Source organism: Colletotrichum chrysophilum (assembly GCF_026319265.1).
Source record: "Colletotrichum chrysophilum strain AFK26 chromosome Unknown scaffold_4, whole genome shotgun sequence".
Classification (NCBI taxonomy): domain Eukaryota; kingdom Fungi; phylum Ascomycota; class Sordariomycetes; order Glomerellales; family Glomerellaceae; genus Colletotrichum; species Colletotrichum chrysophilum.
In genome coordinates, this window is record NW_026517291.1 from 228,825 (window position 1) to 256,157 (window position 27,333).

General features: G+C 56.1%; 8 protein-coding genes across 8 annotated transcripts; 4 read left to right on the plus strand and 4 right to left on the minus strand.

Annotated features, from left to right (window-relative positions):
- Positions 1-291: 291 nt before the first annotated feature.
- Positions 292-1,718, plus strand: COL26b_000955 (uncharacterized protein; the record flags this gene model as incomplete). Its single annotated transcript, XM_053173917.1, has 4 exons — positions 292-327; positions 387-456; positions 513-1,346; positions 1,399-1,718. 4 exons carry the CDS (start codon positions 292-294, stop codon positions 1,716-1,718), a joined length of 1,260 nt encoding a protein of 419 aa, XP_053042034.1.
- Positions 1,719-2,170: 452 nt separating this feature from the next.
- Positions 2,171-3,938, minus strand: COL26b_000956 (uncharacterized protein; the record flags this gene model as incomplete). The annotated part of the gene is made up of 3 exons (XM_053173918.1): positions 2,171-2,555; positions 2,608-3,306; positions 3,364-3,938. The coding sequence occupies 3 exons, from the start codon at positions 3,936-3,938 to the stop codon at positions 2,171-2,173; spliced, it is 1,659 nt and encodes a 552-aa protein (XP_053042035.1).
- A 460-nt stretch (positions 3,939-4,398) lies between these two features.
- COL26b_000957 (uncharacterized protein) lies at positions 4,399-5,466 on the plus strand (the record flags this gene model as incomplete). Its single annotated transcript, XM_053173919.1, has 3 exons — positions 4,399-4,572; positions 4,640-5,397; positions 5,460-5,466. 3 exons carry the CDS (start codon positions 4,399-4,401, stop codon positions 5,464-5,466), a joined length of 939 nt encoding a protein of 312 aa, XP_053042036.1.
- A 486-nt stretch (positions 5,467-5,952) lies between these two features.
- On the minus strand, positions 5,953-8,684 carry COL26b_000958 (uncharacterized protein; the record flags this gene model as incomplete). The annotated part of the gene is made up of 2 exons (XM_053173920.1): positions 5,953-8,475; positions 8,544-8,684. The coding sequence occupies 2 exons, from the start codon at positions 8,682-8,684 to the stop codon at positions 5,953-5,955; spliced, it is 2,664 nt and encodes an 887-aa protein (XP_053042037.1).
- A 3,433-nt stretch (positions 8,685-12,117) lies between these two features.
- On the plus strand, positions 12,118-13,068 carry COL26b_000959 (uncharacterized protein; the record flags this gene model as incomplete). The annotated part of the gene is made up of 1 exon (XM_053173921.1): positions 12,118-13,068. The coding sequence occupies one exon, from the start codon at positions 12,118-12,120 to the stop codon at positions 13,066-13,068; it is 951 nt and encodes a 316-aa protein (XP_053042038.1).
- A 2,051-nt stretch (positions 13,069-15,119) lies between these two features.
- On the plus strand, positions 15,120-18,459 carry COL26b_000960 (uncharacterized protein; the record flags this gene model as incomplete). The annotated part of the gene is made up of 3 exons (XM_053173922.1): positions 15,120-15,265; positions 15,328-17,071; positions 17,119-18,459. The coding sequence occupies 3 exons, from the start codon at positions 15,120-15,122 to the stop codon at positions 18,457-18,459; spliced, it is 3,231 nt and encodes a 1,076-aa protein (XP_053042039.1).
- A 365-nt stretch (positions 18,460-18,824) lies between these two features.
- COL26b_000961 (uncharacterized protein) lies at positions 18,825-20,217 on the minus strand (the record flags this gene model as incomplete). The annotated part of the gene is made up of 3 exons (XM_053173923.1): positions 18,825-19,366; positions 19,432-20,032; positions 20,098-20,217. 3 exons carry the CDS (start codon positions 20,215-20,217, stop codon positions 18,825-18,827), a joined length of 1,263 nt encoding a protein of 420 aa, XP_053042040.1.
- A 1,283-nt stretch (positions 20,218-21,500) lies between these two features.
- Positions 21,501-24,059, minus strand: COL26b_000962 (uncharacterized protein; the record flags this gene model as incomplete). The annotated part of the gene is made up of 2 exons (XM_053173924.1): positions 21,501-23,505; positions 23,569-24,059. 2 exons carry the CDS (start codon positions 24,057-24,059, stop codon positions 21,501-21,503), a joined length of 2,496 nt encoding a protein of 831 aa, XP_053042041.1.
- Between the last annotated feature and the right edge of the window lie 3,274 nt (positions 24,060-27,333).

Genomic DNA, 27,333 nt, shown 5'->3' on the forward strand with positions numbered 1-27,333 from the left:
TGAAGGCGAGGTGGCGGATACACTTTCTCTGTTCGCCCTGGTCAGCCAGCCTTAACCTGCGATACCTGCTGCGCCCAACACCGAGGCCTCCTTCCTGCGCAAACCCATCTCCCTACAAATTGCACAGGCAGAGCAAGTTCGATGACCAGAGGCCACGAAACTTACAAAACTCTGGCTGTTCGTTTTCGCTGACAGGCTCCGACTCCGCAGGCCCCTCCAAGGACCCTTACCCCCCAAATCCCGATTTCAGCGCCAAGGTTTTAGATAAGGATTACTGTACCGACATACACCATGGTCAAGGAAACGAAGCTCTACGACACCCTCGGCGTATGTTCCCACGGCATATTCTTTGTATGGTCGTTCGGAAATATTAACGTGGGAGACAGGTGGCGCCGACTGCGACTGAGACGGAACTGAAGAAGGCCTACAAGACGAATGCCCTGAAGTACCACCCTGGTATGTGAATCAAGTTGCGCTGTTCTGCCAGTAGCTTGCTGACGGACTGCAAACAGACAAGAACGCCCACAACCCCGAGGCTGAAGAGAAGTTCAAGGAGGTCTCCCACGCCTACGAGATCCTTTCCGATTCCCAGAAGCGTCAGATCTACGATCAATATGGCGAGGCCGGTCTTGAGGGTGGTGCCGGCGGTGGTGGTGGTATGGCTGCCGAGGACCTGTTCGCTCAGTTCTTCGGCGGTGGCAGCTTCGGCGGTGGCCTCGGCGGCATGTTCGGCGGCGGTGGTATGCCCAACCGCGGTCCCCCCAAGGCCCGCACCATTCACCACACTCACAAGGTCTCTCTTGAGGACGTCTACCGTGGCAAGATCTCCAAGCTTGCCCTTCAGCGCTCCATCATTTGCCCCAAGTGCGAAGGTCGCGGTGGAAAGGACGGCGCCGTTAAGCGCTGCGCCGGCTGTGACGGCCACGGCATGAAGACCATGATGAGACAGATGGGTCCCATGATCCAGCGCTTCCAGACCGTCTGCCCCGACTGCAATGGCGAGGGTGAGACCATCAAGGACAAGGACCGCTGCAAGCAGTGCAACGGCAAGAAGACAATCGTCGACCGCAAGGTTCTCCACGTTCACGTCGACCGCGGTGTTAGGAGCGGTACCAAGGTTGAGTTCCGTGGTGAGGGTGACCAGGCCCCTGGCATCCAGGCCGGTGACGTCGTTTTCGAGATTGAGCAGAAGCCCCACCCCCGCTTCACCCGTAAGGAAGACGACCTCCTCTATCAGTGTGAGATCGAGCTGGTCACTGCTCTGGCTGGTGGAACCATCTACATTGAGCACCTCGACGACAGGTGGCTCAGCATTGAGATCCTGCCCGGTGAAGCTATTGCGCCTGGTATGTTATACCATCCCGTCGTTTTCCATACGGACCAACTAACAACCTGTAGATGCTGTCAAGATGGTTCGTGGCCAGGGTATGCCTTCCCCGAGACACCACGACTTCGGAAACCTGTACATCCAGTTCAGCGTCAAGTTCCCTGAGAAGAACTGGACCGACGACCCGACGGCCTTCGAGGCTCTCCAGAAGCTCCTTCCCGTCCCGTCTCTGCAGACCGTGCCTCCCCCTGAGGCCATGACCGAGCCTGCGGACCTCGAGGATCTGGACAACAGCGCACAGGCTAAGGTCTTTGGCGGCGCTGGCTCGATGGACGAGGATGACGAGGATGGTCCCCACGGCGCCGAGCGCGTGCAGTGCGCTTCCCAGTAGACGACATAACTTCTGACGATATTTGACATTACGAGCATCTTCGGCGTGTTGGGGAAGGGGGCGTGGATCGAGGCAGTTCTTCACATCTGTTCTATGGAACGGAAATGCATATTTTCCCAGTCACGAATGGATGGAAACGGTTGCATGGAAATGGTAAAGAGAGGCCTGCCATTCGGCGGCTGCATGTGGGAAGAGGCAGCAGCTGACTGGACGCCTCGACTAGATGCGCTGAGTCGGTTCGTCGAGAATGAAGGCTGGATTCCGATGGACCAGCACAGTACAGGGATTTCTGGTCCAGCGCTTGCGTGTTAAAAACATCATTTGGCTTCTTTGCTCGACGGACATCGAGACTTGGTAGGAAGGCGTTCACGGTTTCACGGTCATAGAGGATAATCCGTTGAATCGATTTGATGATACACATGTTTTTGTATTTGTCTACTTTGAAGATGTGACTATGATGCTTCCTGTGGCTGCTCTGGCTGCTCAGCTTCCTCGCCTTCCTCACCCTGCTCCTCGTTCTTCTTGCGCAAATCTCCAATGTTGTACAGCAGCTTGCGTACTTGCTCCTGGGTCAGATCAAACTCGTTCTCCGTCAAGCTCGCGTCCTGGGGTACGAAGTCTTGCGTTGTTGAGAAGGCAGCGCCGGTCCACTTGTAAGACACGAGGCCGTTTTCATTAGTGCTTGACTCCGCCGGGTCAATCGTGACGAGGATGGTACTCAGAGGACTATCGCTGGAGATGGGGGCAACGTGTAGAGGGTTGCCTGGGAGAGAGACTGTCTGTACGTGGGACAGAGTGTTTCGTTCTGAGACACGGAGCACGAAGATTGCAGGGACACTAAGTGACAGGTCAGTGTGAGCACTTCAAGACATGGCGAACAGAGACGTACCCTTCACAGACCACCAAAACAACGGGCACCGGCAGACCATTGGCGAGGACAGTGGCAGACAGGAGCTGGGAGACCGCGACCTTGGCAGCCTCCTGTTCGACCTGGCGAACCTGCTCCAAGATGTCGAACTTGGACAAGATATTGCCGGCCTCCCAGTTCCATACGAACAGCTCACTGTCTCCACCTCCCGAGACGAGAACGTCTTGGCTGGGGAGAGTCAGGGCGCTGACGAAGTTGGTGTGGCCAAGACAGAAACCCTCGATAATGTGGGCGTGGGGCATGTAGCGCGAGACACGAATATGCTCATCGCGGTCCGCGGTGATGATGTACCGGCGGGATCCCTTCTCGGCGAGCGTCATGGCGGTGAGCATAGAGACGTGGCCAAGCAGGAGGGTGTGTTCGAAGGTCGGATCCTCCTTGGGGGCGTCGCGCTTCGACTTGTTCATCTCACGCTGCTGGTTCTTGAGGGCGCGGAGGTTGGCTTTGGAGTGCACAGTGAAGTTGCTGGCTTCAGGCTTGAAGGGCTGGGCCTCTGACGCTTGGGTTGCCGGCCCGGCGGGCTCCTCGGGAGCATCAGTGGAAGCAGGCTTATCAGAGGGGATAAGGGGCAGGGAGAAGACATCGCCAAACTTGTCTGCGCTCAGGATCGTCTCGTCGTCTGGGCAGATGAGGACGGAGCAGGGGCGTTTAGGCATTGTCCTTTGCATGTGTTAAAGTCTATCTCACCCAGGAAACGGGAGACGAGGGCTGACATACCTCTGGCTCAGCTCTTTCAAGCCGCCCTTGCCGTCGTGCTCGAGTACCCACAGGCCCTTGTCATGACCTGAGATGGCAAGCAAGTGACTGCCGGTGCTGGTTGTTGTCATGAGTGTGATGACGGGCTGGTCCGGAACTCGCGCAAAGCGATTGCTCTGCTGCTGATGTTGGGCCTTGTTGCCCTTGTTTCCCTTCCTCCTGTCCTTTTTGCCCTTCTTCTCGTTTTCGTTCTGCTGCTGCTGCTGATCCTCGGCCTGCTTCTGAGGTTCGTCCACAACCATGGCATCGCCGTCCTTGACCTCATCCTCCTTCTCAACCCTCTGGCGCTTGGCTGGTGGGCCATCTTCATCATTGGTCGGGGAATCAGGTGTGGGAACTCCTGAGCTCACTTCGATCTCAACCTTTGCTGCGGCGTTGGTGGCCGAGGCAGCTGCGACCTTTTCGACGTCGGGGTGCTTCCATGTTGAGATGTGAGAGCCGTCTTGCAGGCTGAAGGAGTGAATCTTGCCGCCCCTGGCAGCAAAGATGACGTTGCCGCAGGGCTGGACAAAGTTGTACGGAATCTTCATCGTCATTACGGGTTGCTGGAAGTTGACTAGGCTCATTTAGATCAATTGAGCTTGTCTACACCAGGAACTGAGGTCAGAATAGGACTTTCACTGAAGAACTCATCGGCCATCTGAAATGCGCCCCACTATGGAAGTGAAAAAAAAGATACTTCTGGCATGTATCTTTTTTCTCAAAAGCTTGGACCACCATACCCTGCAGCAGCAGATGCTTGACCCTCTCACCTCAGACCTGCAACCCCCGGCCGCCCGTTGGTTGCCCTAAGGTCCAGTGGAATTGGCTGGCTCGTCGGCCCCGGGTGGGTCCACACATTTTCGCGAAGCAGCAGAGAGCAAAAACCTTCTTGCTTCGCGGAGGCTCTTTTTTCTTTCCTGCTACATCACCATTTTGATACCCCAATTTCCCATCAACCAACAAGGAACAAATTCATTTGCCCTTAAACATCCTGCCTTCATAAAATAAGAAGATATGGGGGGCAAATCTGCGAACAAGGCCGGCTACTTCGACAAGCTCAAGGGCTTGCTCGAGGAGTACAAGTCCATCTTCATCGTCTCCGTCGACAATGTCTCGTCTCAGCAGATGCACGAGATCAGACAGTCCCTCCGTGGTGAGGGTGTCGTCCTGATGGGCAAGAACACCATGGTACGTTTTCTCGGGGAGTCAATGGCGAGTCAACCATCGCGCGACACGATGCTAACAAATATTCCAGGTTCGCCGTGCCCTCAAGACCTTCATCCCCGATGCCCCCGAGTACGAGCGTCTGCTCCCCTTCGTCAAGGGCAACGTCGGTTTCGTCTTCACCAACGGTGACCTCAAGGACATCCGTGACAAGATCCTCGCCAACAAGGTCGCCGCCCCTGCCCGTGCCGGTGCCGTCGCTCCCTCCGACGTCTGGATTCCCGCTGGCAACACCGGCATGGAGCCCGGAAAGACCTCTTTCTTCCAGGCCCTCGGTGTCCCCACCAAGATTGCCCGTGGTACCATTGAAATCGTTTCGGACCTGAAGCTCGTTGAGGCCAACACCAAGGTCGGCCCCTCCGAGGCTACCCTCCTTAACATGCTTAACATCTCTCCCTTCACCTACGGTATGGGCGTCGCTCAGGTCTACGACCAGGGCAACACCTTCCCCTCCGAGGTTCTCGACATCTCCGAGGACCAGCTCCTCAAGGCCTTCGGCGGTGCTATTGCCACCATCGCCGCTGTCTCCCTGGCCATCAACTTCCCCACCCTTCCCTCCGTCATCCACTCCTTCTTCAACGGCTACAAGAACGTTCTCGCTGTCGCCATCGAGACCGAGATCAGCTGGCCCGAGATCGAGGAGCTCAAGGACCGCATCGCCAACCCCGATGCCTACGCCTCTGCCGCCCCCGTCGCCGCTGCCGGTGGCGCCGCTGCTGAGGAGGAGACCAAGGCTGAGTCCGAGAAGGACGAGGAGTCTGACGAGGATGGTGGCTTCGGCGGTCTCTTGTATGTTTTCTCCCTACCCCTTTCCAGTGATGTGTTGCAGTGTTTGCTAACTTCCTTCCCAGCGACTAAATGCTTTGACGGGAAATCGGTGTTACGACGGCTTCTATCTGGGTTACGACTGGGTTTACGACGACATGTCGATCTAAAGCACGGCTACATAGATGGGTTGCCAGTCAATTAAGCACATCGCATTTGACGGCAAGACTGGCTCATGACTGATGAAATGGTGAACGTGACATGCTTGAAGCATGCTCGTCCCAAAGTCCAAAAGGTTAGTTTCCACTCCTATCTCACTTTTACTCACCCACCTGCGTCCTATGATTATATAAACGTTCAAGAGCTTTTTAACCCTGAATCTTTCTTGATGACACACACATCACCACCCTATGAGGATGCTTTACAAATCTTTTTCCTCTCGTTCAGCCTACTTTTTACTGGGTATCATGGCTAACGTACACAAAGTCGCAGGTCCTACAATACAAGTGCTGCCGTATCCAGTGTGTCCCCTTTTGCTTCATTGCCCGTGTGTATGAGTGATTGTACAAGATGAGATTCTTAGTGACCGAGCACTTGCTTGGCAATCTTGATAGCCGGCTCCGGCAAATCAGCCAGCCGCGCAACTTTCAGAGCATGGCTCTGTCGGTTGACGCCCTTCTGTAGCCTATGAATATAGACAAATCCTCCATCTTCATCCTCCTCTACGTCCGTGCAATACGTGTCCACGCCTCCGTTCTGTAAGAGCCCCTCGGCCTCGGCCAGGTCTGCCACCTTGTGAAAATGCGTCGCAAACAGCGCCCGGCATTGGTTGATTGTGACCAGATGGTGCAAGCAAGCGTACGCGACCGCCGTGCCGTCTTCGGGCGTCGTTCCCCTCCCGATTTCGTCCATGATGACGAACGACCGCGGCGTGGCGTTGCGGAGAATCTGTGCCGTCTCCATCATCTCCACCATGAAGGTGCTCTGGTCCCGGTACAGGTTATCCGCCGAGCCCACACGGCTGAAGATGGCGTCCACGATGCCCATCTCCGCGTAGTCCGCGGGCACGTAGCAGCCGATCTGCGCGAGTATCGTGATGAGGGCGTTCTGCCGCAGGAACGTGCTCTTGCCGGCCATGTTGGGACCCGTGATCAGCCACAGCTTCCCGGCCGAGGGACCGCCCACGAGACAGTCGTTTCGGACGAAGCTGCGCCCTTGCTCGTGTAGGCCGCCCTCAACCGTAGGATGTCTGCCGCCGATGATGGTGTGCGCCGACGAGTTGTTGAGCAGCGGCCGCGTCAGCCCCTGCTCCTCGGCGAGCTTGGCGAACGATGTTGCAATGTCGAGCTCGTCCAGCACGGCGGCGTTGCGACGCAGCTTGACGAGGTTCAGGACGACGGCGGCGCGGAGGGCGTGGAAGACGCGCTGCTCTTCGGTGCGGATGCTGTGCCGGGCCTGTTCGAGCTGCTGGCCGAGATGAGTCCATTCGGGCTCGTGGAACGAACGTGTCGAACGGCTTGCGCTGAGGGCCTTGATGTCGGCGGAGACGGAGCGAGCATCTTTGCCTTTGATGTGGCAGAAGTGGCCGAGAGCGGGGCTCCAGCGGAGGGTCAAGGAAGTGGCACCGTGGTGTTCGCGGAGGTCTTCCGTGAGTGTTTCCTTCTTGGCATGAAGAGTGGCCAGATCATTGTGGAGTTCGCGGAGAAGTTTGCTGGCGTTCGGCTTCATGATCCACGTCTCGTTGTCGTCGGCGTACGCCTCTCGCACAGAGGTCGGGCGTTTCTTCTTGGCAGCCGCAGCAGCACCCTTTGGCAGGGCGTCGGCGTCTTCTTGTGAGCCTTCCATGCTCACGATTTCCTGCGCGAGAGACATCATTTGTCCTGCCTGGCTCTCTTCGATCTGATGTTGATGGATGATGCCTTCTTCGTCGATGGCTTCCTTGATGCGACGTGCCATAGTCAAGGGCTTCTTCAGGTCGAGTCGAGAGCTCATCCGCGATAGGCATGCGGACTCGTCGGATGCTGCTAGAAGCAGCTGCTTGATGCTGTCAGTGGCCTGAGTGGTGTTGGCCAGGGCTACTAGGTCGTCCGGCTCTCCTCGGCCCAGCGCAAACTTCTGCACCAGCCGCTGGGAATCGTGGCTGCGGCGGAGCAGTACAACCACAGCGTCCCGCAAGTCCGGGTCTTCGATGAATCGTGCGACGAGATCCTGCCTCAGCTTGATGACCTCGAGGGATGTTGACGGGGCACTGAGCAAATCATTGAGCAGTCGAGCACCGCTCTTCGTGACAGTCCGCCGGATGGCGTGTAACAGGCTACCGCGGAAGTTCGCATCTCTGATGGTCTGTTTAATTTCCAGGGAGCGCATGCTGTTCTTGTCTATGGTCATAATTTGCATGTTCTCATGACGCTGCGGCGGCTGCAGCTTCATGCTTAGCCCCAGTAGCCGCTCCTTGACGTAGTGGAGGAGCAGACTCCCCGCCATCACCTCATCGTCAGTGAAGGCGTCCCGGACAGGCTGCGGGATCTCAGTCTCGAGCATGGGTGTCCAATCAGAAAGACGCCTAATTTCGCCGAACGGGCTATACGTGACCAGGTGCCGGTCCTCAGCCAGTATGGAAAACAGCCCATGGCCGGTTTGGGTCTGGAGCTCGCTGTCTAAGACGACCTCTCTGGGGCATATTCTCGACAAGATCGAGGGCAGCGCTGTGAGATCGGAAGCCTGAGTGTAAAATTGGCCGGTGGACAGGTCCAACCACGCGAGGCCCAGTGGTAGTGGTTCGGCAGGGTCACCAGCTGCCGGAGTCAGACTCTGGTCAGCGGCTGAATGGGTCGAGTCTTCCCCCTCGCTTCCGGACTGGGCCGCGGCCGTATGGGCATGGACAGCCAGCACATAGTTGTTTGCATATGGATCCATGAAATTCTCATCAATGAGAGTTCCTGGCGTGATAATACGAGCAACTTTGCGATCGTACATCAGCCCACCAGACTTAATCTTCTCGGGCGCCTTGTTGGGGAACTCTTCAGCAATGGCGACGTAGCGATTCAGGTCCTGGACCAGGATCTTGAGGAAACGGTCCAGCTGGAAGAAAGGGAAACCGGCCTAGCCATCACATATCAGACCTGAGGAGGATACGAGCACGGCGTTGAACAAAAGTGAGAAAGATTTACCATGGAAACGGGGCCCGCATTCGTCCTTTTCTGGGCGACCTTGAGGTTGAGCAAGGGGCCAAGCTCCTCGGCGTGCTCAAAGTACAGCTCGTAGAAGCCACCAACACGCGTCAGTAGCACGCAGTTGTCGAACTTTTGCATGTTTTGACAGGCCTGCAGCACCACGGTTGGATAGGCCGGTGCCTCATCTTGCGTGGGACAGGGATCTAACGGCAGCAGGAGTCCCTGGGGTAGATCGTCAAGCTTCACGGTTGACGTTGTCTTCTTGCCCCTGGCAAAGACACCAGCAGGCGATTGCCAGGACGGCATTCCCACAACCCCAACGTCTTGGCCGAAACCCCATCGATAGCCATTGCGGCGCAGGCGGAGAGATGCGGGGATAGACAATCGGGAAGCAGTCAGTAACGGGGGCACCAGGTCATGACAGGCGAGTGTGGTGAGTGATCGGGCCAACATGTGAGCATATCATCAATATGAGCTGTTCGGGAGTGACGTCGGTTCAGGCGTTTGTCCGATTCGGCACAAGAGGAATAGCCCTAAGAAGGTAAGGGTAAAGGGCCTAGGCGCGGCGAGGAATGTGGTGTTGTGACGTTCGGGGGAGGGAAATGATGAGATAATGAGCCGGGTGGAGGGCGGGCGCCGGGGTTGGTTCAGGCTGGACGCGAATCATGCGAGCGGCGTTGTAGTCGTAGAACATCGCGAGATTTTTCGGGACCGTGGCCTCGAATCCGCCCGAATCGATCGTAACCCATGGGGACCCATAGGGGGGATCTCGCTGGAGGGCGGGCGCCTGACAGGCTGCTGCGCTGTGCTGTGGGGCCGGTAGTCCAGGCGTCTGGGACCGTTCACCTCAGCGTATTTGCATCGCGGCTCTCGCCGGGCTGGGACAGGTCGCCAGGGGGTGGGGGCCTATGGGAAGGGCTTGGAACGGATCTAGGCACCTAGGCACGCCAGGTAGCATGGCATGGTAGGTATGGCTACCTAGCGAAAGGGATGGGACGGCGTGGAACGGACATGGAGAGAGAAATGGCATGGCATGGTCGGGGCGGCGATAAAATTAGGCGACAACCCTGTACGGATGTGTGTCGAGTTGGCCCGAAGGCTTGGGGGAGATGCGACGGACCAAGATAGCAGCAAACGACACCGGCCGATGGTTTGTAAGTCGATGACTGTTCGCCGTACGTTAGGTTTTGTTATCGCCGAAACATCGCAAACCGGATGTAAGATGGAACTGGAGATGCGCGACACGCGTGGCGGAGAAGAAACGGGGTTTATGGAGCAGGGCCACGATCGGAATTAGGGGTCTTCGTTTGTATCCGTTGCAATGCTCCGGCTGTCCTGGTCTGAGTGTGAGGAGTTGTTCAGATAAGGTAAATGATCCATAAGCAGCCCAGCAAGATTCGCTGTGAGTCTAAACAGATGGCAAACAAGAGAGAAGATTCGAGACAGTGTTGGTGCTTTTTCCGGGTACCTGCCTGGTGTGCATCATCGTCTTACGAGAGTCGGTTGCGTCTAGCGTCATTTATTTGGGCCAGTCGTACGTAGGAACGACAATCATGGGCACCGTTGGTGCATTGTTGGGTCCAAACAACTAAGGGACCACAGAAATGGAACGGAGCTGCAGGACCAAAGGACCGCGCTGTTGGAGGCCCGTCTGTAGATTCCATGTCAGTGAGATGTGTGTGTGTATTGGTGGTGGGGTCGAAGCACTGTGTCGAGACTGTATTTCCTCCCTCCGTCCACCGCCTTCGTTTGTAAGTTGGGCCGCACCGCTACAGCACTTTGGGTTGGGGGGGGTTGCATAAACACAGTGTTTGGACGGCAGCAGCGCCTAGATGACCACTAACACGCGGTCGACGTGCAGTAGGAGCAACCAGTTGGCAGCGAGGCAGGTCCGTTGGCGCTGCTGTGCGGGCGATGGTCGAATGATGTTACCGTCATGTTGAGATTGACAGGGCGGGGGTCGCATCATGGATGGCCATATCATGGCTCGCTAACCATTGTGATCAACGCACCGCTGGGCCCCCAAAAGGGGAACAGTCAGCCCGAGGGAGTGCTCCCAAATGCTCGCTGCAGCAGATGACTGTGGCCTGTAGGCAATCAAAGATGGGCAGACGATATGGGATGCCGCCACCCCGGAGCACTCTATCTCGAGTTTTGATGGCAGCCGCCAACTTCCCCATGTCCAAATCCAGGCCTGGTAGGCACGCAATGGGAATCATGGTTCCTGAATGGTTACCGGGTTGAAGCCAGTAGCACGCGGCATGGCAGATGACGGAAACATGTCAGGACCCGGCGCGGCTTTCGGGAAAAGAAGGGGAAATAGGGTCTGACTGGAGTCAATAGAAGGTGTGGTGCGTCTTATTGTGCGAGTGTGGCTACTGTAGGATGGGGTGCTTGACGTTAGGTATGCTGGCCCTGCCAACTGATGATACCCTCCCTGAGAACATTATCGTATGTGGATGTGGGAACACGGCATATGGGGAACGTGTGGGTAGGGCAGCGTGGCTTAAGATCGTAGCATGCCATAGCGAGGAAAGTGTATGATGCTTGGATGAGAGTCCACCTTGGTGATGTGAGAATGTAATGAGGTCGGGTCGGAAGGACGCCAGCTGTAAGCCTATGCCGGCACGCTGGTTGCAGTCAGCGGTGCTGGGTGTGTCTGTTGGATGCCAGAATGCCATTGTTGAGTGCGGTCAAGGCATTCCTTGGCTTCGGATTGGTCTGTTAGAGTACCCGAGGGGTGTGCTGCAGGGCATGACAGACATGGAACAAAGCAGAACAGGAGGGCAAAGGGAAGGGGAAAAAAGAAAGGAAAAAATTAAGGCGACTGGATTCCATTGATTGCCTGTCACTGACGGGCAGCCCGCTGGCCGTTGAAGCGGATGGAAGTGTGCAACGAGTCGGTGAAAGTCCCTGCGCGCACGCGGTAGGGCGGCAGGGTACCCTGGGGTACGTATCGCCCTGGCCCCAACAGCACGGCGCGGTTGCCATTCGGTATCGACCGATTTCGACTCCTTCTCAGCCCATTCCCGCTCACTCCCCAAATTTATCATCAGACCCTTGGCCCAAACATGGCAGCATGCGCCGTCATGTTGCCTTTCCGATTTGAAATGTGGCCATGTAGGTATATATCTCTTTTTCAGCGCCCCGTTTCCCCCTCCTTTCCTACCGAGCACTTGGTTTGATACGTCTATCCTGCCTGCCTGTCTGCTCTTCAGCGGATCCCCGTCCACTTACACACCCATCACACCAAAATCCGTCTCATCTGCTGCCACCAGTACAACTACTCTTACACCACCACACCCCCCGACCATCCGTCTCTTCCTCTCGTCTTACTATTACTACCGCCTCTCCTACGACTTTCGAGAGTTGCGCAAATACAATACTTCTTACTACTCACTCGCCTTCTTCTCGAGTGCGTCTATTGCCAACCAGCAAAAAACAACCGAAACAAGAGCGACCCGCCGCTCGCCCATCGATATCCACGATATCAGACATTAGCCGTTTCAACGAGACCGCCGCCCAACAACACATATCACGACAGCAAAGCTGCTTGGAAAAACCACCCTTTATGGCTGCGCATCTACCTACCATCAACTTCAACCCTTTAGCCCCCGTCACGCCTCCCCCCGAACATCTCTCCTTCCGAAAACCCGCCCTTCCGCTGTCTGCTCAACTGAAACGCAAGGCTGCCGAGGCCAACCTCGACGACCATAATGTCCCGATGAAGAGGGAGTCACCATCGCCGTCAAGCTCCCAGCCTACAGCTCAGGCGAAGCCGACCTCTATCCCGACACCAAGCACGGACCCTAGTCAGCCACCGATGGACCCGAGATACGTCGCCATGGTATCACGCATTGCCGCCTACTACCAGCAACGGTGCCAGGCCATTTCTAATGCACAGCAGCAAAGGTGTCAGGCTTGGGCAAACATGCACAGGCAAAAGTGCCAGGAAATGATGCAGGCTGCCATGTTGGTCGTGGCGTGGTACATTCGCGACCGGATTCAGCGGAGACGCCGGAGGCAAAAGCGCCATTTCCGGTCGGGGTTAAGAGCACAGAGCACCCGCTCCCGAGTGGCCAAGGGCGAAGGTGTCCGGCGCTGGGTCATGAATATCCCCGAGGGTCTTCCGTCGCCGCACATCCCGGCGCTAGACGACCTTGCTGACCAAGAGGAGGCTCACTTCTCCATGGACAAGGAGCCCCCACCAGACAAGGACTCCAAGCTGTTCGAGATGGCCGACGGAATGATCAGGAGCCAGTACCGCAAAATCGAGGTGCCCATTCTCGGCGTGCTCGGCTTTGAGGAAAGCGAGAGCGAGAGTGAGAGCGAGGCCGACGATGACTTTGACCAGCCCTTGGATGACGAGCTCGAGGAGGGCGAGGTGGAAGACTACGACGATGAGGAGGACGACCTTGACCTGTATGAAGATGAGGATGAGGAAGACGGCTCGGAAGTTGTTCACAAAGGCACCGGCACCGGCACTGGAAGCCGGGCCAAGGACTCGGGTCTGTCATCTTGATTTGGAACGGCACGGACGGTGTTGGAGGCGCATCTTTACTCTTTTTTTTTTTTTCGGATTTTCTACGGTGTTACGGACATGGACAATGATGTGATGATTGGTTGTTACCCTGGGCGATCTGCATACCTCACTTTCTGGCTACTACGTAGTTTAAATATCCCGCATCCCGTCGATAGGAAACAAGACGAATATTTTCCACACATCTCAAGACCAGTTCAAAGACCAGTTCATCTTGTTCCGAGCGCACGCTTTCAGATCGGGCGAACATCGTCCTATTGTGAGCCGTGACCACTTAAGCGAGATGGGTCGGTAAACCTTAATTGGTTGACATCTGCTGATATTCTGGAAGCTTTTTGGCGCCGCGAAATGCACCAAGATGGACCTCGAACCACTTCCACGTTGCCTTCTGTTTTCGCTTGGAGCCGTCCCCATCCCCCGAGCTCCCGTCGTCGCCCCGATCCATGGGGTTTCCGATCAATTTCTCGGTCAACCGTGGATTCCGGAAAACAAATCGTCCTTCGGCTGGTCATCTGGGGCAGATGGGCCGCGAGGGCATTCCGAATCGCGATCGTGCCGCATTTCGCTTGATGGGGATACGATGCTGCACGATGACTTGATTTCCCCAGATATCCACCCCGACTGACAGCCCATACATACAGGCGAATGCATCGCTAAAACACGCGGACAGGACGATGTCTCTCAAGGTTGCACCTCGTGTGTACTGAGTCTTGTGGAACTGCTGTGCAACTGTTGTGCAACTCTACTCGCATACAGATGACCTTGAATACTACTGTCTCCCTCTTGTTGATGTGTTTGTGGCAGGACGTTGCACTGGCTGTGCATTCTGGTTTCGTCACCTGCCACAACCGCAGCACCACCCTGCACTGTGTTTAACCTGCCGTACTGGTCGGCGACATGATTACCAGCCGTCGCCATGGCAAGAGGCAGGGCAATAGCGACAATAGAGAATGGCAGCAAGAAGGATCGTCGAGAATAGCAGCAAGAATGGACAGCAGGTGGGAGCAAGAGCCTTGCACAGTTTACCTCATCATTTGTCGTGCCGTCTTTTCGCTCTGGCAATATCCCAGCATCTCGCCTTCCGAAGCATCATAGAGTTGACCAGCAGGAAGGCGGCGAGGCATGCATGCTTCCGAAACTCTGGATACCAGCTGCCTTTCGACCCCGACGCAGCTGGTCAACGTCGAAGGTTTCTGGTCAACATGGCAAGCGCTCTCTTCTCGAGTTACTGATGGTTTTTATTCCGTCACGAATTCCATCACCACCCCTTCAACGGTCCTCTGCCACATGGCGTCCTGCATCGTCAACCTTGTGCATCGTGATCGCACTGCTTGGAGTACCTCTGCGGCGTGGCTTGTCTGTCCTCATTCTCTTTTCGTATCCTTACCAGCCTATTCTGCCGAATCACTAGTCATCTGTTCTATCCAGTCCTTCTCCGCGTCCATCACCTTCCTGTCTTAGACTCTGGGCGTTGGATCACCAAGTCGACGAGATGAGGTAAGACACACATTCCCGGTGCCAAACGACCTTATCCGCCGAGGAGCTCGGTGATGCGCCGGCTATCAAGGGGGATCGCATGACGGCTGCGTCACCCTCCATCACACGCCCACCTACACCCAACCTCCCCGCACTTTGGCTGCACCGGCCTGTCCCCGCACGCTCCCACTGGCTGTGTTTCAGTGGTCGCCCAGCTGCGCCAGGGTGTTCCCGTGCTCTGCCTTAGCTCCCCCCGGGAGCTTCGAGTCCGTCTTGCTTTCGTTCGATTTCAAGGAAAGCTAACCAGACATCCTTCTCGCAGTGAGCAAAAACAATCAAAGACCCTCAATCAGTATATGAACGACGCCCTAAGAGCTTCACAAGCTATTGATAAGGGCGCATCATCTCCATCACCCACCCCAAGGCCGACCCATCACCATCTCACGGAGCTCCAGCGTAATCGTCGCCTGAACAATCGCTCAGCTCCACCCAGCTCCCTCAATCGATTGAAACAGACCGGCAAGCACGCCCTCGAGAACACTTCAGGACAGCCCACTATGGGTGGCGGCAGAGAACTCAAGAGCAAGAGCGACTACCCAGCTCTGGCCCAGCGGCCCGTCGGACAATGGATCTCCAACATCTACAAGGAGAGAATTAACCAGTTCTACTCCAGCGGACAATGGGAGAAATACAACCTGCTGGCGTACGTGAACCCCACTGCGCCCTGTACCCCATCTGGGGAACATTCAGCTAATTGTAGACCAGGATGATGACGGAGGGCACCGCGTCAGGCGAGCCTCATGTCAAGCTGTCCGTCTGGGACGCTCCTGATACCACCCGGCCGACATTCGAAGACGCCGTATCTCACGAATTCAAAAAGACCGAGGTTGGCGCTTGGTTTGGACCGTCTTGGTCCACCCACTGGTTCAAGGTCATTCTGACCGTACCAGAAGAGCTGCGTGACAAGGAGCTACTTGAATTGCACTGGGACGCCAACAATGAGGGCTTGGTCTGGACTGAAGACGGCAAGCCACTCCAGGGCCTCACCGGAGGCGGCGAACGTACGGAATGGATTCTGCCCAAGGAGTTTAAAGACGGCAAGGAGCACACCATTTACATCGAAATGGCCTGCAATGGCATGTTCGGCAACGCTCCCGGCGGAGATTCTATCCAACCCCCGGATCCTAACAAGTACTTCCAGCTCGGTAAGGCCGACATTGTCGCCGTCAACCCCCAGGCGAGAGCCCTCTGGATCGACATTTGGATCATTGGGGATGCTGCTCGCGAATTCCCCAAGGAGTCATGGGAGCAGCACAAGGCCCTCAAGGTCGCCACTAATATCATTGACGCCTTTGAGCTCGGCAACAAAGACTCCATTCTAAAATGCCGAAAGATCGCACAAGAGTACCTTGGTCCAGATGTCGACTCTCACAAAGTCTACAGCACCGACAAGGACCACCAGGTTTACGGCATTGGTCACTGCCACATCGACAGCTGCTGGCTGTGGCCATGGGCCGAGACGAAACGCAAGGTTGTGCGATCTTGGTCCAACCAATGCGATTTGATGGACCGCTATCCCGAATTGCACTTTGCGTGCTCGCAGGCTCAACAATACAAGTGGCTCAAGGAGCTATACCCCTACGCGTTCGATCGCGTCAAGACGAAGGTCAAGGAGGGCAGATTCCACCCGATTGGTGGCAGCTGGGTTGAGCACGATACCAATATGCCCAGCGGAGAGTCTTTGGTAAGGCAGTTTCTCTACGGCCAGCGCTTCTTTGAAAGCAACTTTGGCGAACGCTGCCAAACCTTTTGGCTCCCTGATACCTTTGGGTACTCTGCCCAGCTTCCTCAGCTTTGCCGCTTGGCTGGAATGAGCCGCTTCCTCACCCAGAAACTGAGCTGGAACAACATCAACAATTTCCCGCACACCACTTTCAACTGGGTTGCTCTTGACGGTAGCCAGGTCATCTGCCACATGCCGCCTTCCGAGACCTACACTGCCGAAGCCCACTTCGGCGACGTAAAGCGAAGTGTCAGTCAGCACAAGTCCATGGACCAAGATCACACCTCACTGCTTGTCTTTGGTAAGGGTGACGGTGGCGGCGGCCCTACCTGGCAGCACCTTGAGAAGCTTCGCCGATGCCGCGGTATGTCCGATCAGGTTGGCATGCTGCCTAGAGTGCACATGGGAAAGACCGTCGATGACTTCTTTGACAAGTTGGAGCCCAAGGCCAAGACGTTCGTGACTTGGTACGGCGAACTCTACTTTGAGCTTCACCGTGGTACCTACACTACTCAAGCTAACAACAAGTACAACAACCGCAAGTCTGAAAGCCTACTCAGGGACATTGAGTGGCTTGCCACCATTGCCACTCTGAGCGACAATGGAAAGGACTACAAATATCCCAAGAAGGACATTGACGATATGTGGGAGGCTGTCCTCCTCTGCCAGTTCCATGACTGTCTCCCTGGCAGTTCCATTGAAATGTGTTATGATGACTCTGATGAGGTGAGCACTGCCTTTCGATTCACCGTCGAATCCGCTAATCTTGGTAGCTTTACGACAAAGTATTCAAGACGGGCGAGAAGATCCTCAAGGATCTCCACAACGTCCTCGGCGTCTCTACCACTACCACTGGTCGCATCAGCGAGACCGTAGCCTTGAATACACTCCCTTGGCACCGAAGAGAGGTTGTCGAGATTGCTGAGAACGAGGCTGGTGTGGCTTGCGGAGACGGGCAAATGCTTGCCATTCGCCCCTTCAAGGTCGATGAGGAGAAGCCAGCTGTCACAATCGAGGAGGTCAGCGATGGTGTCTTCGTGCTGCAGAATGACCAGCTCCGTGTCAAGGTCGAAGATGGTTACATCACCTCTTTGTATGACCGCGTCGCTGATCGCGAAGTCATTGAAAAGGGAGGCAAGGCAAACCAGTACGTCGTCTTTGACGACAAGCCCCTTTACTGGCAAGCCTGGGATGTCGAAGTCTACCATCTTGACACCAGGAAGGAGCTCACCTGCGGGAAGACCTCCATTTCCGAGCAAAAGTCACACCGTGTCAGCCTGACGACGGAGATTAAGATCAGCGAGCAAAGCTCCTTGAAATCTACGATTACCCTCTCAGCTGCTCTTAAGGGAGTGCAATCATGGATTGAGTGCCACGCTGAAGTCGATTGGCACGAGGCAATGAAGTTCCTGAAGGTCGAATTCCCCGTCGACGTCAGGAACACCGAGGCATCCTATGAGTCAGCGTATGGCGTCGTCAGACGCCCTACTCACTACAACACAAGCTGGGACATGGCCAAGTTCGAGGTCTGTTGCCATCGGTTCGCTGACTTGTCCGAGCACAACTACGGTGTCTCCATTCTCAACGACAGCAAGTACGGTTTCGCCACCGTCGGCAACTTGATGCGTCTCTCGCTTCTGCGATCACCAAAGGCCCCTGACGGCAATGCCGATATGGGCACACACCAAATCCGCTGGGCCATCTTCCCTCACGAGGGTAATCTCAGTTCGTCGACTGTCCGCGCGGCTTACGCTTTTAACAACCCTCTGAAGTTGCTCTCGGCGCCGGATGCTGCGCAGTCGACCCTGACGAAGAGCCCAGTCACCCTCACTGGAGACGGCTCTTTGGTCCTTGACACTGTCAAGCGTGGCGAGGATGACGAGGACGTCACTCGCGGTGACCTCCCCAAGCGCAAGGGCCGCAATGTCATCCTGCGCGTATATGACAGTCTTGGTGGACAAAGCAAGGGTACCATTGAGACGACTTGGGACGTCAAGCGCGTCTACAAGTGCAACTTGCTTGAGGATGACCTCGAGGAGATCAAGATCGACGATGGAAAGTTCAACATCACCTTGCGACCGTTCGAGATTGCATCGTACCGTCTGGAACTGTAGGATGAATGCCTCAGCGACTGCGGTCTCGATCATGAATGCGACTCGGACATTGCCGAAGTCGACGAAATTGCAACGCCATTTGATGACTTTTGAGAAAGCGTAAAGATGACCTTGGCGGTGTGATTCGGCACCTAATGAGTGATGGATGGATAACAGGAGATGAACATGCTCCTGACTTGAGTCTGAGGACGCGTCAATACCTATGTAAAACAACACTTGAAATCAGAATGACTTTCTAGTTCCTTGATCCTACAAGCGCCCGCCCCAGAACGCCGCGGTGACTTTGAAAAAGCCTTGCAAATTCCCCGGGAATAATTGTGAACAGATCATAATACAATACACGGTTCCAACCCAAACTTTTCCATTCACAGCGAACCTTCCTGAGGCAGCTCCTCAATGACGGTTTCCACCATGTCAATAAGCTCGTCAATGTCTGGCCTCTCAGCCGGCTCGACCTTGAGACATTTCCTCACAACGTCGCGGATGGGCTCGCTGATCTTGGGCTCGCTGGCTGATGCGCCACCGTTGCCCGAATCAACGGCCTTGCCCTTCATGCCCGTGCCGGTGCGCCTAACGCCCTCGTCGGGGAACCGCCAGTCGCCGCCGAGAACGCAGAGACTCAGCGAACCACCCGTCTCGTCGGAGCGGGCCTCGAAGGGGGACTTGCCGACGAGGCATGCGTACAACGTGCAGCCCATCGACCAGATGTCCACCTTTGTGTCGATCACGGTGCCTGTGCGGACGTCGAAGAGCTCCGGGGCGCGGTAGGGCATGGTGCTGTGCTCGGCGGCGATGTCCTGCGTCGCGATGGCGAGGGAGTGCGAGGTGATTGCAATCGGGGACGGGGCGATGGAGCCGAGGTCCATCAGGATTGGGTTGGAGCCCGAGTCGTCAATCATGATGTTTCCTGTTTTGCCATAACTGTTAGTTCCCTGTACTGGCTGTCTACTGAGTGGATGGATGGAAGCTTACCGGGCTTGATGTCGCGATGCGAATAGGACTTCACGTCGCCCGACCCAGGCGTCTCCCCCTCCATCAAGGGCCTCTGCTGGTCCTCCTCGTCCTCGTCGTCGGCGCCTCCTGCCGCGGCGCTCGTGACCCTGTTCCCGCCCTTGTTCTTGCCCTTCTTCCTCTTGCTGTTGTTCTCCGTCGAGTCCTCCTCGTCGCCGTTGCCCATCTCCATGCGCTCCATGGCCACCGGCGGGCCGCCACTGTACTTGTGCATCGCGCGGAGGGCCTTGCAGACGCCGAGGAACAGCAGCATGAGGCGGCGCTCGGGGAACGCGGTGTGGTTAACGAGGTTGGCGTTGATGAGGTCCTGGAGGTTGCCGCGGCGGTAGTAGGGCAGCAGGACGTAGACGGTCTTGGAGCCGGGCTCGCCGCCGCGCTCGGTGGCGATGGCGTGGTCCGCGGCGTGGATGATGCCCGGGACGCGGGCGAAGAGGCGGTAGGCCTCGACCTCCTTCATCGCCTGGGCGACGGACTCGGCGCCGAAGGGGCATCGGATCTTCTTGAGGGCGAATTCTTCATTGGTCGATGTGTCCTGGACGAGGTAGACGTAGGAGAAGCCGCCCTGTGCGAAGGGGAGGGGTTCATTAGCTGCTGGGCCAGTCACTGGAGATGCTGAGGTGGGCTTACCTCGCCGAGGAGACGGAGAATCTTGAAGTTGCGGCTGTTGATCTTGAGGGTCGGGGAGCCGGGGAAGCAGTTTAGGCAGTTCCCGAAGGAGTAGACGATATCAAGGAGCATTTGCGCCATGGTGGGCTACTTTCAATTCGACAATTCGACGATGCGATTTGTATGATGCTGTTGCGGTTTCGAGGTTCGTCCGGGGGAGGGTCTGCTCTCTCTCTCGGCGGAATCGGGGTTTCAAACAATTGGGAGTCGAATCACACAGCTCCTCGTTGGCGGTAAACAGTTTAGAAACGGTGAGGCGATCACAACGGACAAAAGCAAGAAGGAAGAAGTAAAAAGGAAAGGAAAAGCTGCACAGCCTCGATGCGAATTGAGGTTACGTCGACCTTTCCGCGCGCGCGTCACTGGGCTCCGTGAAGAATCAGGAACAGCAGAGCAGTGGACAGCTATTAGCTCTCACAACCCCGGCAACCGTGAGTGGGCAAGGAGCTGACGCAGGTCCGTTAAAAAAAAAAGAGGCCAAGGATGGGTACGGTAGTACGTCAGGTCCCAGTGCCGCTCTGTAAGTCGTTTTCGGGGAACGCGGGACTGTGCTCTAGTGTATCCGCCGGAACCGCGCGAAAGGTGACGCAAATAGCAAAGGCAGGTTGCAGAGGGTGACGAGAATCGATGGTGGATGTGAGGATAGACGCGCGATCTGAGGATGTGAAAATACTGCAAACTTTGAGACGTGGGAGACGATTGAACGGGAAACATCAGATCAATTGCTCCTGCTGCTGCTGAAGGTTGCCGCCCTTCTCATCCAGTCAGTGGTACTTGTCCTGGCTGCGCCATGCCCGGCTGAGCTAAGGATTCGTGCGCAGAGACCGTGAAACGCCACGGGGACCTCCTTCTGGCTGGTGGGGAACACCCTACAGACCCAACTCGGGAGACGGCATTGAATGCTCAGCAGCCCCGGCCGCTACCGACGGGAAGACCCCTGCCGTCCGAATGCAGCCGTCCCTTCAGCAAGTGCTGGCAGCCGGCCTCAGATTTCGAGAACAATTCATCACATGCGACAGAGCCATCGATATGTTGCCTGTAATCTGTAGTAGGATCTTCTTATTTTTAAGGTCTACTATTAAGATGTTGTAGAAGCCATGTGGCTTCAGTACCAAAAGCCCACGGCCATTGTGTCGTCTCCTCCACTCCTCGAAACGTTACTGTGAACTGTGGTATCATCGCTACAAATGCTATGACGAACAGAAAACTACCACCGCTTTGTCACCCAAAATCCTACACAACTCCCGCCCATCGTACAGGCTGACCTCTCCAAGCGATTCAAGACGATATAACAATGAGACCAAGACCTGGACCATCAAAAAGTGGCGGGCGTCCTTCGCTTCCAAGAGTAGAAGTCAGTACCCCTAGAACGCATCTTCAAACGGACAATCGACACTGTCGTGCCCGTCTCTCTCGCAAAGGGCGCACCACTTGGAGTTGTCTACCACGCCGCTATCCTTGCCAGCAACAGGTCCATTATCCATGGGGTTGGGCAGGATCTTGACGATTGGGGGAGCAGCAGGCAGGGTAGCCGGAGGAGAAGATGATGCCTTGGGTCTCGGCGACAGAGGAGGGGGCTTGTGCTCATCGTCCATGGGCTTCAACGCTTCTCTTGTCACGTCCTTGATGGACCTCCCGTCACCATTGGTCTTGCCGCCGTCGGTGCCGAACATGTTGGTGCAGGTGAGAATGTCGTGACCGCCAGTCTCACAGATCTCGCACCAGAGAGTGCTATTCTCAGTAACTGATGAGTAGGTATCGCTCTCAGGCATGGTGTCCAAGGTGCGGCCACGCTTGTGCGTCGCCTCGGGGGATCGAGGCTCGTTGTTCCGCGTCAACACCACGGTGTCACGTGAGTCGCGGAGTGACGAGCGCTGGGCGCCACCGTTTGTCATGGAACCAGATCGTTGAGTTGTGGCGCTACCCCTACGCAGCATCTCCACCTCCCGCTCAAGTTCCTCCTCGCGGTGGTTCTTGTCCTTGACAACGGCACGAAGCTCCGCGAGCTCTCTCTCCAACTTCTCGCGCGCCATAGCGTTCTCGCGGATCGAGGGGTCTTCCGGTTTCTCGGTATCGGGGACAGAATCTCGACTGAGGGAGTGGATGATAGCCTTCAGCCCTCGAATCTCGTCTTCCTTCTGCTCGAGTTCCTTGGATACAGAAGCCCGATCGCCGTTTGATGGGCCTCCGGAGCCGTTCATCGTAGCTGAGGCTTTCTCGCGTTCGCGGCGCAGCTCGGTACGCGTTCGCTCGACTTCACCGCGAAGGAATTCGACCTCCCCTCTGGCTTCGGCTTCGCCACGTCGTGCATCTTCGAGGCCCTCCTCCAATTCTTGTACCAACTCTTCAAGCTGCTTCAATTGCCGGGCAACCACATCTACATCATCAGTGCGAGACTCGAGCTCTCGAATCTCTCCCATGAGTTCGTCGATGCGCTTTTCATACACTCGCTCAGTTTCAGTACTAGCCATCTCCAGGGTATCGATGGTGCTGCGGAAGTCGGCTCGGTGCGCATCGAATTCGGCCGTAAGCATGGCGATCTTGTCGTTCTTTTCTCTAACCAGCATTCGAAGTTGCGCGGAGTCCTTATCATCGAGACTATTTCGTTTCATGGCTGTCATGTCGGAGTTTTCCATTAGTGTCTGCAGCTCAGTAAGACTGCTTTCCATCTCTGCTAACGTGGCTGCTTGGTCTCTCAACTGTCTCTCACGATCCTCAAGCTGTGTCCTCAACCGTTCCACCTCATGATCGTTGGTTGCCCTCGATGCTGCTCTGGAGCCCGCACGCGAAGGAACCCGAAACTGTGAGCTATATGACGAGACCGACGTTACGCTTCCGTTTGTTTTGGTCCGCTGCAAGGCGGTGGGTGTGGCTTCCTCGTCAAACAGGCCCAGGGCAGAAGCACTGCGAGGTCCCACGCTAGGTTTCCTGTCGAGTCTGCCGGGTGTCTTGCTAGGATCCCCAGCCGTTCCACGCACGCTCTGAGCAAATCTATTGCCAGTAGGAGACGTGTACTTGGAAGGGACTCTGTTGGGGGTTGCCAGTGAAGGCCTCGGCCCAGGCGTCATTTGCAGTTTGCGCGACGGCGACTCTGGGCGCAGGGAGGGTTTGCTTGGCTTCTTCAGTCCAGGACTAGTAGAACGTCCAATGCCAGGGCCGACGGATTTGCTAAATGCGGGCAGCGATGGCGTAGGAGGAGTGAAGTTTGTCGAGTTCTGGTTGCCGACTTTCAGGCCACCCAATGTGCTCGCCGTGGGTGTATGTGGGAATGAGCTCGCGGAGGAGCCGGGGGGAGAGTCTCGCCTTACAGCCTTCGTGACAGGCAGGAAAATACCAGCGCCGGGCAAAGTCGTCGTGAAGTATGAAACACTGGGCAATCAAAGTCAGCCGTTGTTTCTCAAAAGGAAACCGCATGAGAACAAGTGCACATACCCTTCTACTTCACCAGAGTTCTTCCCCCGCTGTGAGAACTCTGGATGCAGCTCCACCCCAGCGAAAGTGCCCTTCTTTCCCTGAACCGAACCGATAAATCGGACAGTAGCGAGCATGTTGCCCGGCACTTCGACGACATCGCCAATGACAAAATCATTCCCGGGCTTACCGGGAGTGGTGGGCGCCATGTTGCGATCGGGCGAGTCGGCTAGCACGCTGTTGTAGGCGTAAGACTCGCTCACATCGGGAATGGAGGCGAGCGAGTTGGGAGTAAGGGCAGCAAGGGAGGATTTCCGCGGGAGAGTCTTGTGCGAAGGAGTGAGACGCGAATGGGCGTTGTAAAGCGAGTTGAGGCTGGGAGAAGAAGCGGTTGCGGCGGAGGGGAAAGCGCTTGTGAAGCTGGTCGCTTTGCGAAGAGAGCGCGGCTGGTTGGCGAGAGACCGATGGGTCGGCGCGTATGCGGCGGTCGCTGTTGTTGTGGTGACGGACATGATGAAATAGTTTGGGCGAATTCTAGGTAATATTTAGTGGGTGCCACGGTTCGTGGACAGGGACCCGGCCACTAAACACGACCACTAGAGGGAGCGCTGAATGGCAACTTTACTGGACGTGGCCTTTGTTAGGCCGCGCAGGTCAGGCCAGGTTCCAGGTTGTGGTGTGTTGTTTCCCGACGCCCCACTGGACGCGGCGTAGCGCAAATGCAAGGTTGGGTTGCTTGCTTTAGTCGTGGCGGCAGCCGACAGCGAATGGGAGGCGCGACGAGATCCTTCTTTGGCGGACGGGACGGCAGAAGAAGCAACACAAGACCTGGCTGGCGGGAAAAATTTCGGGTCGATTTGGTCGCGTGGGAGGGAGAAGAGGCACGCTCTGGCCGAGAAGAGGCTAAAACCAGAGACCCGCGAGGTGTGATCGTCCCGATAGCTTGACGTCTGTCTCTGGATCTGGCCTTAGCCAAGTTGGGGCGGTAGCGTGTAGTTGGGCGCAAAAGATTGTCTCTCTGGTCGATATGTCTTGCGATGGTGACCTTGTCAGGGTCCTCTGGCAGCAGTTCCAAGCTGCGTGGTCAGTGCCAGCTGGGGAAGACTAGGACAATGACAATGACGATGGTCCGGGCAATGACAGGGGGTTTGTCAAGCGGCGACGGCGACAAAAGAAAAAGAGGACGGGCAAGTCCAATGCGACAGAGGGAAGCTCGCGAGATGAGGGGCTTTTTGTTGCGCTCTGAGCCTCCTATCCCCTTTGAAAGCACGGTCGCTCTAATGTCCTCAGACGTTGACCACTTTTTGGCTCAGCCTTTGGGGTAGGGATCCGATGGCCAACAAGATGCAGGGGGGGCGGTGGGTGTCAGGGAAGGGGGATTGGATTGGAGTTGGTGATCCGTCAGGAGTGTAGCGCTATCCTTGCTGGCGGTGATGGTAGTAGCGGCGGTGGTGGGATGGTTAGACGATGCAGATGTAGCGGCAGGTACCCGTCTCCCTTGGGAAGAACTGGTGGTGTAGTATGTGTTTGTGCGTGTCGTGGTGGAATGGGAGATGGCAACGAAGGGTGAAGAATTGAATGGCAGTGAGTCGTGGTTGTGTGTGACTTGCACTGGTACAGATTGGTGTAAGGAGAGACAAAGTCAAGACAGTCAAGACACACCAAGAAGGTGGACGACAGGTTAGCGACAAGAGTCGAGCGAGTTGGCTGGCTGGCTGGCTGCTGGGGATCGAGACAGACAGAGCCAGAGACGAAACCCGAGATGGAGACAGAAGACGACGACGAGGTCTTTGTATCACGAGCAACGGCTCCCCGATGTTTACGTGGATCCAGATTCAGCAAAGAGCAGTCACAGGTGGCGGCTGCTCGTGATGGGCTTGGGCAGTGACAGGCCCTGACTCTGCGCTGTCGATGGCTGCAATTGGACAGTGTAGCTGCGTCGCTCCTTCATCATCTCCATTGCGATGCAGCCGCAGATCTTCTAGACGTCGACCCCTTGAAGCCCACGGCCGTCGTCAGTGGTTCCTGCTGCACCCATCTCCTCATGGTTGCCATGACGCTGTCGTAGCTCTGCATCGTCCGAACGTGGCTGTCTTTACCGCTGCATGCAGACAGCGGGGCCAGGAGCCGCCCAGCCCAGGGGACTTGACCGCCTGCATGCAACGTGTTCGCCTGTCCGTCGTGGCTGTCGTGGCCGTCGCGGGGTGAACACCTCACTTCACACATGTCTCTGCCTCACGCATCGCTCATGCCATCTTCGTCCACTTACTGATACCGGAGAGTACCTTAGGTCGGTAGGTAATATCCCTCACAAAGTCTCAACCACACCTCATCAGAAAGCATGTACGAGTACTACCACCCCAAAGTCGAAACTGATTAACCGGCGTAGCATCAGGCCAATAATTGTAATCGACCACTCGCCTCTCGATTCTGACATTTAATCTTAGATTTGGTTCCCTTGCCCAGTCACCTGTCTAACGCCTCCCAAATTTAGATGGTCACCGTCAACGAACTGAACCATGGCAGCCACATCAGATGCTACCTGATCGGTCAGCACCAGCTCCCGCTTTCCGGCGACCCGAATTCTATTGTCATTCTTTGGCCGAGGCGGGCTTGGATCCAGCTGGAATGAACCAGGGGACAGCGCCGTCGTCCGCCCAAAAGAGTCAAGATAGCGTTGGGCAAGATATGGGTCCCATGCAAGTCGTCACACGGCTGCGTGATGCGAATCAGGTCCGACAGGGCCTGCCAACGGTGACAGATGCCCTCCGCCGGCTGCGGCTTGCGTGCATTTTATGTCGCGAGATGTGTTGTTCTTGTTTTGCTTCCTAATCCAGCAACTCTGAGAGAAAGAACTTTCTCGCGGACGGAAACCCACCGTCCAGGCCCAAACCCCAATTGCCCCAGGTTGATTTCAATCTTTCTCAGTCGTTGGATACCGCTGCTTTGGGTGAGACCCCGTTCCTGGAATCAGACAGGGACGGCCTGGGCGTTTCCTTCTGGGAATGGCTCCAGGCCGAGAGAGGGTCCCTGGGGTTTAGCGTCAAAGCTTCCGAAATCCCAGGAACAGTGGGGGAAACCGCTAAGAATCTCCGAGCTGGCATTTGCCCTGCCTGACCTGTGCCACGGGTGCATCACCACGCTAAATCATTCAAAGCTGGCCGCCGACTGGACCGACGTGAAGCACGGATCTTACAGCTCACGATCAGACGAAAATAATCTCGCCAATCTGCCTTCCGACCTCTCGCATTCAAGAATACGTATCATCTGAAAGCATAATCGCAAATCGGTCTGTGGTAATTTGTCACTTAATCATGGCATAGCCCGCGCGGACTCTCACTGTGCTTGGTTCACATTCTCCTATTGAATCTGTAGGCAACAATTCTGTTGCGTTTCGAGACGCGTTGTCCAGTCCATGCCATTCTGGCGTGTGCGTAAACGACTTGCCATTGGATCTCCCACCTCGGAAGGGAATGAATTGCAAATGAGTTGCAATTATGCGCCCTCTTCCACGTGCTACAAAACCACAACAGGCCGTCGGCAATAAGATCTTGACGCGCTACCGGTCTCGGGGTACTCCCTGCTATCGGCCGCACCGGGCCGTGTTGAGTTGCAGGAATTTTCTTCTCCGAATCGCGTGCGCGTTCTCATGCCATCAGCAGCCTACTCAGTAGCCCCTGGTTCATTCTCCGATGCGCCGTGACAGGGTGTAAATCCATGGTAATGAGTGACACCCTTGGGCAGAACATGTTTCGATGGATATTCCGCTTTTTTTTTTTTTTTTTT